Source organism: Ornithodoros turicata, chromosome 1 (assembly GCF_037126465.1).
Source record: "Ornithodoros turicata isolate Travis chromosome 1, ASM3712646v1, whole genome shotgun sequence".
Classification (NCBI taxonomy): Eukaryota; Metazoa; Arthropoda; class Arachnida; order Ixodida; family Argasidae; genus Ornithodoros; species Ornithodoros turicata.
The window spans coordinates 97,546,472-97,559,105 of NC_088201.1; the positions used below are offsets into that span (position 1 = coordinate 97,546,472).

Here is a 12,634-nt window from a genome sequence, read left to right on the forward strand (position 1 = left end):
ATTCACATTTCTTGTTCTTCTTGCAACATCGCTAGGTGTGAACGTCAACTCCAACTTACAATCAACGAGTTGGTGAAGCGGTCATAGGAAAATGGTTTTAAATTTTCCCCGGAGAAGGCCGCCTGCATCTCCTTTTCAATGGTGCGAGGAATGTTTCCCGAACCTATACTCAAAATGTCCAGCCTGAACATGAATTTCTTGGGCTTATATTTGATCGGAAACTGACTTTCCTTCTGCATCTCAAACACCTTAAGGTAAGGACCATTAGATCTCTAAGTCTTCTAAAGGTACTTTCTCATCGCATTTGAAAATAACGCCATTGCCCAAAGCCTAAACGTGTACAGTTCATCAGAGGGACACAGCTGCCCGAAATAACACAGCTGCCCGAAATACCACAATCACGCATGTTTTGTCCACACGTAGAAAATAAGAAGAATCACCTATAATTTGAAAATAATGCCATTGTCGAAAGTATAAACGTGCACAGTTCATCAGGCAGCCACAGCTGCCCGAAATACCGCATACACGCGTGTTTAGTCCGCACGTACAAAATAAACAGAATCACCTATAATTTGAAAATGAGGCCTTTGCCGAAAGCCTAAACGTGTACAGTTCATCCGGCAGCCACTGCTCCCGTAATACCGCATGCACACGTGTTTAGTCCGCATGTACAAAATAAAAACCATCACCTATAATTTCAAAATAATGCCATTGTCGAAAGCATAAACGTGCACAGTTAATCAGGAAGCCACTGTTGCCCGAATACCGCATACACACGTGTTTAGTCCGCATGTACAAAATAAAAACAATCACCTATAATTTCAAAATAATGCCATTTCCGAAACGAATAATCGTGCACAGTTCATCAGGCAGCCACAGCTGCCCGAAATACCATATACGCGCATGTTTTGTCCACACGTAGAAAATAAGAAGAATCACCTATAATTTGAAAATAATACCATTGCCGCAAGCATAATTGTGCACAGTTCATAAGCCAGCCACTGCTCCCCGAAATACCGCATACACGCGTGTTTAGTTCGCACGAACAAAATGAAAAGAATCACCTATAATTTGAAAATAATGCCATTGCCGAAAAGAATAATCGTGCACAGTTCATCAGGCAGCCACAACTGGCCGAAATACCGCATACACGAGTGTTTAGTCTGCACGTGCAAAATAAAAAGACTCACCTATAATTCGAAAGTAATGCCATTGTCCAAAGCAGAAACGTGCACAGTTCATCGGGCAGCCACTGCTGCCCGAAATACTGCATCCACGCGTGTTTATTCCGCACCTGCAAGATAAACAGAATCACGTATAATTTGAAAATATAGCAATTGCCGAAAAGAATGATGGTGCACAGTTCATCAGGCAGCCAGAGCTGCCATCAATACCGCATACACGCACGTTTATTCCGCACGTAGATAATAAAAAGAATCACCTATAATTTGAAAATAGTGCCATTGTCGAAAGCATAAACGTGCAAAGTTCATCAGGCAGTCACTTATGCCCGAAATATCGCATACACAGGTGTTTAGTGCGCACGTACAAAATAAAGAGAATCACCTATAATTTGCAAACAATGCAATTGCCGCAAAGAATAATCGTGCACAGTTCATCAGGCAGCCACAGCTGCCCGAAATACTGCATACACGCGTGTTTAGTCCACACGTAGAAAATAAAAAGAATCACCTATAATATGAAAATAATGCCATTCTCGAAAGCATAAACGTGCACAGTTCATCAGTTAGCCGCAGCTGCCTGAAGTACCGCATAGACGCGTGTTAAGTCCGCACGCACAAAATAAACAGAATCACCTATAATTTGGAAATAATGCCATTGTCGAAAGCATAAACGTGCACAGTTCATCAGGCAGGCACTGCTGCACGGAATACTGCATCCACGCGTGTTTATTCCGCACGCACAAAATAAACAGAATCACGTATAATTTGAAAATAATGCCATTGTCGAAAGCATAAACGTGCACAGTTCATCAGGCAGCCACAGCTCCCGAAATACCCCATACACAGTTGTTTAGTCCGCACGTACAAAATAAACAGAATCACCTATAATTTGCAAATAATGCGATTGCCGAAAAGAATGATCGTGCACAGTTCATCAGGTAGCCCGAAATACCGCATACACGCGTGTTTAGTCCGCACGTACAAAATAAAATGAACCACCTATAGTTTGAAAATAATGCCATTGTCGAAAGGATAAACGTGCACAGTTCATCAGGAAGCCACTGTTGCCCGAAATACCGCATACTCGGGTGTTTAGTCCGCACGTACAAAATAAAAAGAATTACTTATAATTTCAAAATAATGCCATTACCGAAAAGAATAATCATGCACAGTTCATCAGGCAGCCACTGCTGTCCGTAACACCGCATACACGTGTGTTTGGTCCACACGTACAAAATAAAAAGAATCACCTATAATTTGAAAATAATGCCATTGTCGAAAGCATAAACGTGCACGGTTCATCAGGCCGCCACTGCATCACGGAATACTGTATCCACACGTGTTTAGTCCGCACCTGCGAAATAAACGGAATCACCTATAATAATGCCATTGCCGAAATGAATAATGGTGCACAGTTCATAGGCAGCCACAGGTGCCCGAAATACCGCATACACACGTGTTTAGTCCGCACGTAAAAATAAACAGAATCACCTGTAATTTGAAAATAATGGCATTGCCGAAAAGAATAATCGCGCACAGTTCATCAGGCAGCCAGAGCTGCCCGAAATACTGCATACACGCGTGTTTAGTCCGCACATAGAAAATAAACAGAATCACCTATAATTTGAAAATAGTGCCATTGCTGAAAAGAATAATCGTGCACAATTCATCAGGCAGCCACAGCTGCCCGAAATACCGCATACACGCGTAGTCTGCACGTACAAAATAAACAGAACCACATATAATTTGAAAATAGTGTCATTGCCAAAAAGAATAATTGCGCACAGTTCATCAGGCAGCCACAGCTGCACGAAATACCGCATACACGCGTGTTTAGTCTGCACGTACAAAAAAAATCACTTGTATTTTGAAAATAATGCCATTGCCCAAAAGAATAATCGTGCACAGTTCATCAGGCAGCCACAACTGGCCGAAATACTGCATACAGGAGTGTTTAGTCCCCGAGTACAAAATAAAAAGACTCACCTATAATTTGAAAATATGCCATTGCCGAAAGAATAATCGTGCACAGTTCATCAGGCAGCCTGAGCTGCCCGAATTACCGCATACACGCGTGTTTAGTCCCACGTAGAAAATAAAAAGACTAACCTATAATTTGAAAATATGCCATTGCCAAAAAGAATATTCATGCACAGTTCATCAGGCAGCCTCAGCTGCCCGAAATACCCCATACACGCGTGTTTAGTCCGCACGTAGAAAATAAAAATAATCACCTATAATTTGAAAATAATGCCACTGTCGAAAGCATAAACGTGCACAGTTCATCAGGCAGCCACTGCTGCCCGGAATACTGCATCCGCGCGTGTTTAGTCTGCACCTACAAAATAAACGAAATAACCTATAGTAATGCCATTGCCGAAAAGAATAATCGTGCACAGTTCATCAGGCAGCCACAGCTGCACGAAATATCGCATACACTCGTGTTTATTCCGCAAGCACAAAATAAAAAGACTCACCTATAATTTGAACATAATGCCATTGGCGAAATGAATAATCGTGCACAGTTCATAAGGCAGCCACAGCTTCCCGAATTACCGCATACACGCATGTTTAGTTTGCACGTACAAAATAAAAAGAATTGCCTCGAATTTGAAAATAATGCCATTGTCGCAAACATAATCGTGCGCAGTTCATCTCGCAGCCACTGTTGCCCGAAATACCGCATACACGCTTGTTTAGTCCGGATCTACTAATTAAAAAGAATCACCTATCATTTGAAGATAATGCTATTGTCGAAAACATAAATGTGCACAGTTCATTAGGCAGCCACTGCTACCCGGAAGCGTATTTCGAAACCCTGACCGATACAGAAGAGCGGCGGCGGCGGCGGCAGAAAACCCTGAAAACCCGATACGTTCGTTGGACGTACGGACGCCGGCGGCGGCGCCTATTTGTAAATTTGTACCCACTACCCAGCATGGATGGCGGAGTGTGACAAATGTGCTGGAGAACAAGATTAGGTTGGAACAGAGGTAATTTTGAAGTTATTTACTATGTCTTCGAATTACAAGCAAGGGTGTATCTAATTTGACTACCCTTTGGGCTGTAGATGAGACGGAACGTTACGAAATTATAGTTAACCAGACAGACAACATTCAAGAATGTGTTACCCCATCAAAAGCAAGAGGGCAACAACAGTTAATTTAAACGGTTGCAAACTGTCATACAAGCAACAGCATGTCCAGCCGCACTGTGTTAATGGAATTGTCGTTCGTTCCCTGTCTGATTTATTATTTATCTCGGCCGATGTTCGAAACACATGATTGGTCCCTTGCGTCAAAACAGTTGTTATTAAGGGACCTCCAGTGATAATTCGTATGCCGTGAGTAAACAGTGTGGGTAGAATAGATCCACTGTACTGAATTGTCAATACGGTGGGTCATGCTATGTGCTGCTGCAGCGTGTATAATGCTAAGGGTGAGACATGCTCTGAAGCCAGCATTTGTTCTGTTCCTTGATCTGAAGCCAGCAAGGAACACAAACAGGCTATCTATATTTGAGTGCAAAAATGAGGACCATATTGTACGTGTTATATCTCTATACAGACAACAAGTATTTACAAATGTCAGCACACGCAAGTAGACCGACCCCAAAATGGTTATTATAGGGAATATCTTGTAAATCATTATATTTTGCAGTCATCAGCAACAAATTTGCAGGCGAGTCGAACGAACGACAGATGTGGCCTAGACTTGTAGTGAAGGAAAACCATATTGTGTCAAACAAAGAATAATGTATGATATAAAATAATGTATTGATTGGATATTTGTAATAAAGAGACAGTGGTGGCTAACACAAAGCAACAGTTCATGAATAAACAAAATGGCGTAAATGCAGGCTAGCTGGTAGATAAACTCCATGATGGGCAAGAAGCCCTCGTTTCAGCCCTCGTGTTTGTGCTTGTTTACGTGTCTTGCCTATTGCTCAGGCTTGCCTATCATGGAGTGCATGAATAAGATTTGGATATAGCCCTCAAGCCAACATCTGCACATCAGCATAACTACTACTACCCATTATAGGAAACCATATAGCTCCATATCCCAAGTGCAGCATTGCTGCTCATGCTGGTTCTCAAGGCCCTTGTTTTGATGATCTAGCAAAGGACAAAGGACCTAGTCAATGATTTAGTGTCCTTGACCGTGCTGCTTAGCATGAGGAACGTTCTTTCTTATGCTGCTGCTGATTGTGTGACCCAGTTTCTTTGCCCTTTTCCGAGCTGGTTCCTTGGGAGGCCGGCCAGCAGGAATTCTCTTTGAGCCCCCCGTAACCCCGCCCCGCCTTCGTGCTATTGCTGAGGGCTGAACTCGAATTTTCCCACCCTTTCTTGCATGGTTCACAAGTGCAGCACTTATTGTGATAGCTGCTCCGACTGCACCACATCCTGTCTTGATGTGGCTCAGTTGTGATGCGATCTTTCCAAGACACTTTTCAAAGGTGTCGTTGTGCCCGACTAGTGTGGACAGTCGTTGCAGTTCACTTTGTATTGCTTGCAGGTTGCTTTCAGTGCCCTGATATAAACAAAAGTATCATTACAATTAATTCAGAACCATCATGTGATGGTAGTGATAAAGTACAATTGCAATACATACCAGATGAACCGATTCTGGTTCATTGAAGCCAGATGTTGATGGCAATGGGTCTGGGGAAGGGGGTGCACACGGATCAGACTCCCTCTCATGTACTATAGGGCATTCAGGCTGAAAATGGTCCACACTGTCCTGGAAGCTGCAGAAAAATTCGTATGGTGGACACTTCTCTCCACGGGCTAACCTCCCTAATTCGTAGCGGTCTTCAGAAGTTAGTACAGGAGCATTTGGGAAAAGACCACCATATCTCATGTGAACAACTGCCTGGTGTTTGCAGAAGGCACCTTGCCGTCCACTTGGGCAACTGCAAACCCCTGTCTTTGCCCAGATCTCATAAGATGTTCCATCCTGCTTGCTACTTGGGACATTGTACAGATCTTCATCTAGAAGTACAATATTGTCTGCTGCACTGTCTGGCATTCTGCTGACAAGGTGGTGGTACTGGAGTTGATGTGCTGCAACACGGCTGTACGCATGCTTTAATATTCTTCCTTCAAAGTACTTTTCCCATACTGTTGCAACAAAATCAGCTAGGGCAACAGCATTGAAGGCTTTAGTGCGATTAAGGATGATGTCTTTTAAAATCCGTATCGAGGCCTCAGCAAAGTTATTGGTGTTGTGTCCGCGGATTGTAATCGTGTTCCTGAAGAGCAACACCCACTCCTCTTTCCTTTCAAGCATTGCTTCGACCCTCGCAGTGTACCCTGGGTGGGACTGGCTCTGAAGGCTGGCTGTTGCTGCATCAAGCTCTTTTTCGGAATGGGCATAGAGGACCTACAGTCAGGAAATAGTGTGTGTGGTTCACATTTGACACATGTAACTCAGTCAAAACTGACATCAATTAATTTTGTACGTCTTAGGCTGGGTTTCACCAGTGCGAACTATAGCACTCGAAAATAGATTACACCTCCGTAAGCTTCGGAGTGCGGTGTCATGGACTGTGCAGTCGATTGCTCATTTGCATTTGCTTGCAAATTAAATAAAACTTCAAACATTTAAATTTTACTTTGGACACTTTTGGAACCTGTGCTTTACGTATCCGGAAAGAAACAAAAACATTTAAAAAAATTACGTTGGTACTTGGTGACCTGCCACACAAACAACGGTGACGAAGGATAAGAAAGCATTCACTATGCCAACTTTGTGCACCAACTTTGACCAATTTTGCAGTTGGTGACTGTCAGCCGACACCACTAACCATGACAGACTTGACAGACTCAAGTTGGAGGGAATCTGTTACCAAGCGAAACCTTCAGAAATTGGTAATGCATCGGCCAGTCAGTGAGAGGAGCATTGCCACATGACTTATGCCTTCAGTCCCAATGCTGATGCAATTTTATTTGTGTCATAGTGCCGTACAACTATTATTAAATTGCATTGGTTACGAGTTGTGCGGGTGTAGCTTAAAAAGTAATTGCTTCCTTGAAAACTGAAAGCCGCAGAAGCATCCCAGTTGGCATTTTTTAAAGATAATGTTGTTCTGCGAGATTGTTTGTCAGCGGAGCTGCCTAGTTGGAACTTGTGAATACAGTGATGGCACCACCTCGAACTTGCTTGTAAAACGTTGGTTCGTGTTGGTAAAAGGAGTTGGTCTGTGTGAACGGTGCCTGAGGAACAGCCACAAGGTACGCTTTGGAATTCCTTATCTACCTGACTTGCAAACAGCGCTGTGCACCAGTTAGGTATTTATTATTTATTTATTATGTACTGCTAATCGCCTTTTGGCGACCGTAGCAGGAACAGGCTACAAACAACAACAACAACGAAACAACAACAAGAAAAAGATTCAATCACAGTAATACATAGAATAGAGCATAATGAAAACCTAGAACAAGCACCAGAACATATAAAGAGGAAGGGCTTTACAGCTACTGTGGGACGATGGCTGATGAGGACGCATGTAATGATGAAGCATTTGTTATCTCGTACGCTAGTGCATTCCAGTCTGTTATTGTGCGCGGAAAAAAAGAAAACCTGAATGCATTTATTCGAGAAAAAGGGGCAACAAACGTGTTGTTATGCCGGGATTGCACTGGGCCTATTTTCGTTACGTGACATATATTTGTTGGTGTCGATACGAAGTTTTCCATTGACCATGAGATAAAGAAGTTTAAGCCTGTCGCGTGAGCGCCGAGCAGTTAGTGGTTCGATATCAGCTAAGGCGTAAAGGGATGTGACAGATGTGTTACGTTGATACTTATTAAATATGAATCGAAGTGCCAGACGTTGTACACGCTCAAGCAGAGTTGCATTAGATTGTGTCCCAGCATCCCAGACTGAGGACGCATATTCTAAAATGGGTCGGACAAGGCTTTTGTAAGAAGTCAGTTTGGTTAGAAATGAGGCATGCTTCAGGCTACGCCTGATAGACCAGAGTGTCTTTGTGGCCTTTTGTGTTACACTAGCTATGTGTATGTTCCCGTTAAGGTTAGAAGAGATGTGTACACCCAGATACTTATATACAGAAACTCTACGTAATACATCAGCAGTCAAAGTGTAGTCCCACAGTAAGGGCGATTTCTTCTGTGTAATAGTTAGTACAGCACACTTGCTTGAATTCAAAGTCATTTGCCATTTGTTACACCATTGTGAGATAGACGAAAGACAGGAGTTTAACGAAAGTTGGTCAGCCGCACTATTAATTTCCTTGTAAACTACACAGTCGTCTGCATAAATCTAAAGGTGGCATCATGAGAGCACACAATATCATTAATATAGATATTAAAAAGCAACGGCCCCAATACAGAGCCCTGGGGCCCGCCCGATCTAACAGAGGACATAGGTGACAAGGAAGAATTAATACTGACATACTGGGATCGGTTATTAAGGTAGGATTCGACCCAGCGCACAACAATGTTGTTATTAAGCAATTTTCGAAGGTAGGGAAAAAGAACGAAAAACGAAGTGTGTCTTCCATCTGAGCTTTAACTTCCACCCCTATGTGTGAACCAGACCGACGAACACACAACTGACAACAGCCAAAGAGCACAGTTGTACACTGATTCACGCAAGAAATATGTAAACAGAATCCAACTAATAACTCAAAAAGGACACTGAGTGTCAATGCTGGTACGTTCTCAATATTTTTTGCTGAAGGTCCTGGGCCCAAGGATCCTAACCTTGAAGCATTTCCTCTGGCACAGCTCTGGAAGTGCCTTTCGCTGATAGGAAAGTTTACTTCAGTAGCATGTGACACAAGCACTAGCAAGGCACTGAAGCAAATTCCTCAAGGTTAGGATCCTAGCATAAGTTTAGAGCCAGTGGGCCCTGGTACGTACCGAAAGTGACCAAAGTAAAATTCCAAAGTTAGGATATTTATTTAATTAGTGCACACATGCGAATGAGCCACTTACTGCACAGTTCATGGCCAGTGCCTGAAGGATCTTTACTGAAAAGAAAGCTCCCAAATAGCAGTAGCTCTTTATGAATTATCCAGACTGGGAACCTTTGTGAAAGAAGTCCAAAAGAAATGGGACGTGGACAACATAAGTAGGAGTGTTAATTAAATGGGGGTGTTTAAGCTTTGGCATTTGATTCCATGTAGCAGCTGCAGTTTTTGAAATCTAATCTACATAATTGCAAATTGTGGTAAGCACCCTGTGATTTTTGCCAAATCAACACTCCAATTGTCAGAACTATTACATGTTTTACATGTTGCTTTTGTCACAATGTCAAACCGTCCATGAGATGGTGAGCACGGACCCTTTGGAATGGTGCAATTAGCTTCCGCCTTTCATCCTTGTCCACATTATTCTTCGCGGATGTCAACCATCTCCATTCAGCTTGAAGTATGTGGAAATGACAAAGAAGTTGGAGTCCCTTAGGCCAGACCTTGTTCAAGGCTGCTTTTTCAGCAGAGGAATTATCTGTCATGGATGCCTTTGGAACCTAATGCATTGGATAACGTATTGTGGATTATAAAGTGCAATTTGTTTTTGTGTCATCCGCATACTACACATTGTGCAGATAGAGCTAAGCCACTTTTGCTCATGTAACACATTGTCTACTTACACGACAAAATAGTAGTGGTGCATCATGGCACATCTATGCAAGCTATGCGTACATACAAACTATGGAAGTTAAGCATAACAAAATAAATATAGCAATGCAAAATTGGTTCTTGGTGTGTCACAAGGGCTATCGCATTATCAACATCCAGGGAGCTCTCTGCTGCTACCACTAGTGCGCATTTTCTTTCTAGGTATAGTACCCACTAGGGTACACACATTGAACATGATGAGACAGCCACGTTGTACACTTCAGTAATTGCATTTGACAGTTACCAATGAAAAATAATTTGGAACAGCAATAGAACTGAGCCTAAAGCATGCAAAAAAAAGAGGGGTGTGCTGATACAAATTGAGTACATGCTGTATGTGTGCATTTTTGTGTTTCAAGCTTTTGGCTGTTAAATAACATAAAATTACAGAGTGGCTTGTCAGGAAGTTAAACTTGTCACAAAAGCATTTTCAGAACTGCAACTCCCAGTGAACATTTTTGTCACATTCTAATTCCTGATATTTTCCTTTTTCTACATAGCAAGTCTGGTACTTGTGTGCTTTACGAGAAGTACTGCTAAACACATTGACATATTGTACAGTACCTAGAGTACAAGGTACACAGTTGGAATTGTACGTAAAGTAACGTATAAGTTCTGAGAAATCTAGCAAATATAGAGCTTAATTGCACAGTACTTCAAGTACTTGCCATGACAGCGTTGTAATGTATGTTACATAATGAGGTATACATAATGATAACCTTCTTACTTTTCTTTACCTAACATATATTATAATACCTGTGATCCTCCAAATCAATTGGGATAATGCCGCTGCAGCAGTCCAAACGCTTCACTGTAGCCTTCAGTGCTTTGCGAGTTGTGAATAATGGCTGCTATAGGCACAGCACCAGCATTTGTAGCTGCTAGAAGCAGTGTGGTGGTGCTGTGCGACACGTCACAGGAGGAAGTGGAATCAATAAAAATTATTTCTCCTGACACCTGCAACTTGTGCATTCTTTCCATGATTGGTGTTATGATGAGCACTGCCCAGAGACTGTTGTCTTCAGACCTCGTTGTGGGGACTGTCACACCTGCAAGGACACGGTGCAACACTGCTTTTACACATTTTGTTATTCGGTCATGCAGTTCAGTTCTTAACAGTGCGTAAGAATTAGTACCAGTGGACAGGGGAGTGCACTATAGTAACCATCACAACTACGAAGATATATTCAGCTTTCAGTTAACACGTCGCTGCTCTTCCGTCTTACAGTGGAGTATACTCCTACTGTTGTACGGCTTGGGACAAAAGTTTATAGAACACGGCACTGGCATATTTCTTCATCGGAATTGCCCCCTGCTGGCTACCAGGAAGACATCGAATAAGAAACAGGTGACCGAAAATTATATCCACCTTTCAGTATGTGTGTGCACTCCTGTTATCTGTTAGGGTGTCGCTTCAATCGAGAAATGCGAGGCCACAGTGTTCCGTAAACTTTTGTCTCAAGCTGTACATGTAGTGCAACTAGACATTTTCAAGTGGGCTTTGTAAAGATAAAAAGATGGAACAGGGTACGAGTCGTGATATCAAATGATATAGAAAATTTTGATATCCTTATTATTACAGGTGTAACGCAATTCTAATTTGTTCAGACATTTTTTCATAAAATGGCAAAGAGACCAGCAGGGTGGTTATTCTAATAGTATTCATAATGGAACCCTGGTGATTCGAAAGAACAACTTCGCAGGCTATCGCTTCAGAATCTAATTTGCTAATTGGTTTTTGTATGATTTTAGGTTGTGCTAACACTTCATTTGTCAAAAACCTGGTTGTAAGAGTCATAGAACTTGTTTTGTTGCCTGTGAAAGGTACGTGGTGCATGAGATAGCTTGGCTTGTGGTGCGGCCTGCAGTTTATACTATCGTCTTAGAGAGCATGCATGTGACGATATCCTGTGTAACCATTGTGTTGCTTTTGTCTTTAGCCGCTGTGGTTCATAAGGAGCTGAACAACGTGAAAAGAGTGTTGAGGAGAGACTAGGGAGATAAGTAACTCAGGGAATTGTAATAGTAGTGTAGACCTTCATTGGTGTTCACTCCCAAACTAAAAGCTTCCCTCTGCTTCCTCTTTTTCCTCTTCTACCTTGGGTAGCTAGTGGCTATGTCATAAAACACTCAGCTGTTTTTTTTAGAACTTGTATTGTCGTGTACATGTATATCTTCCCCATCCTTAGGGTCTTATTATGGAACATTTGTTTAGCCACTGAGAACCATTTTTTATATGCTAACTTAAAGTACAACTGTGCAATACTGACATACCTTGTTCAGCATACAGTGGAGTCTTACTCTCAAGCTTCTCCAACGGATATACAATGCTGCCGAAGTGGTCTCTCCGCCACACATCATGCCAGTAATAAACACTGCTCGGCATAGGGTTAAGAGCGCTGTTCGCCATCAGTAATGGCCCATCATCCTCTCCGCTTAACTTGCTCTCGTGAAGCTTAATTGCTTCTGCAGGAGTCATGCCATCTTCAAAGTAGGAGATGAACATGGCCTTTGTCTCAGGCTCACATCTAAGACGACGGAGGGCATCAGCACACTGCGTGCTGTGGCTATGTGATGCCTGAAGCTTTATTACACCGGGTAGGGGAAGGCTAAGTCGAAGACATGGGTCGTTCTTTTTCGTGCCCGTGGTGATTTTCTTAATCTTTATATCAATTGTTGCCTGGCAGCTTGTTGCGTGGGGTTTTGCTGTTTTTTTTTTTTTTTGGTTGTGCTGGCATTTCCACACCTTATGGAACACCATTCTGTAAAAAGAGGGGAAAATAACAGGAAGTTAAATTACATTG

At 42.4% G+C, this 12,634-nt stretch overlaps 1 protein-coding gene across 1 annotated transcript; it reads right to left on the reverse strand.

Annotated features, from left to right (window-relative positions):
* Window positions 1-5,329: 5,329 nt before the first annotated feature.
* Window positions 5,330-9,719, reverse strand: LOC135379600 (uncharacterized). Its single transcript, XM_064612471.1, has 3 exons — window positions 9,494-9,719; window positions 5,795-6,565; window positions 5,330-5,713 (listed from the first exon to the last, which is right to left on the reverse strand). The coding sequence occupies exons 1-3, from the start codon at window positions 9,662-9,664 to the stop codon at window positions 5,330-5,332; spliced, it is 1,326 nt and encodes a 441-aa protein (XP_064468541.1). The 5' UTR covers window positions 9,665-9,719.
* Window positions 9,720-12,634: the final 2,915 nt, after the last annotated feature.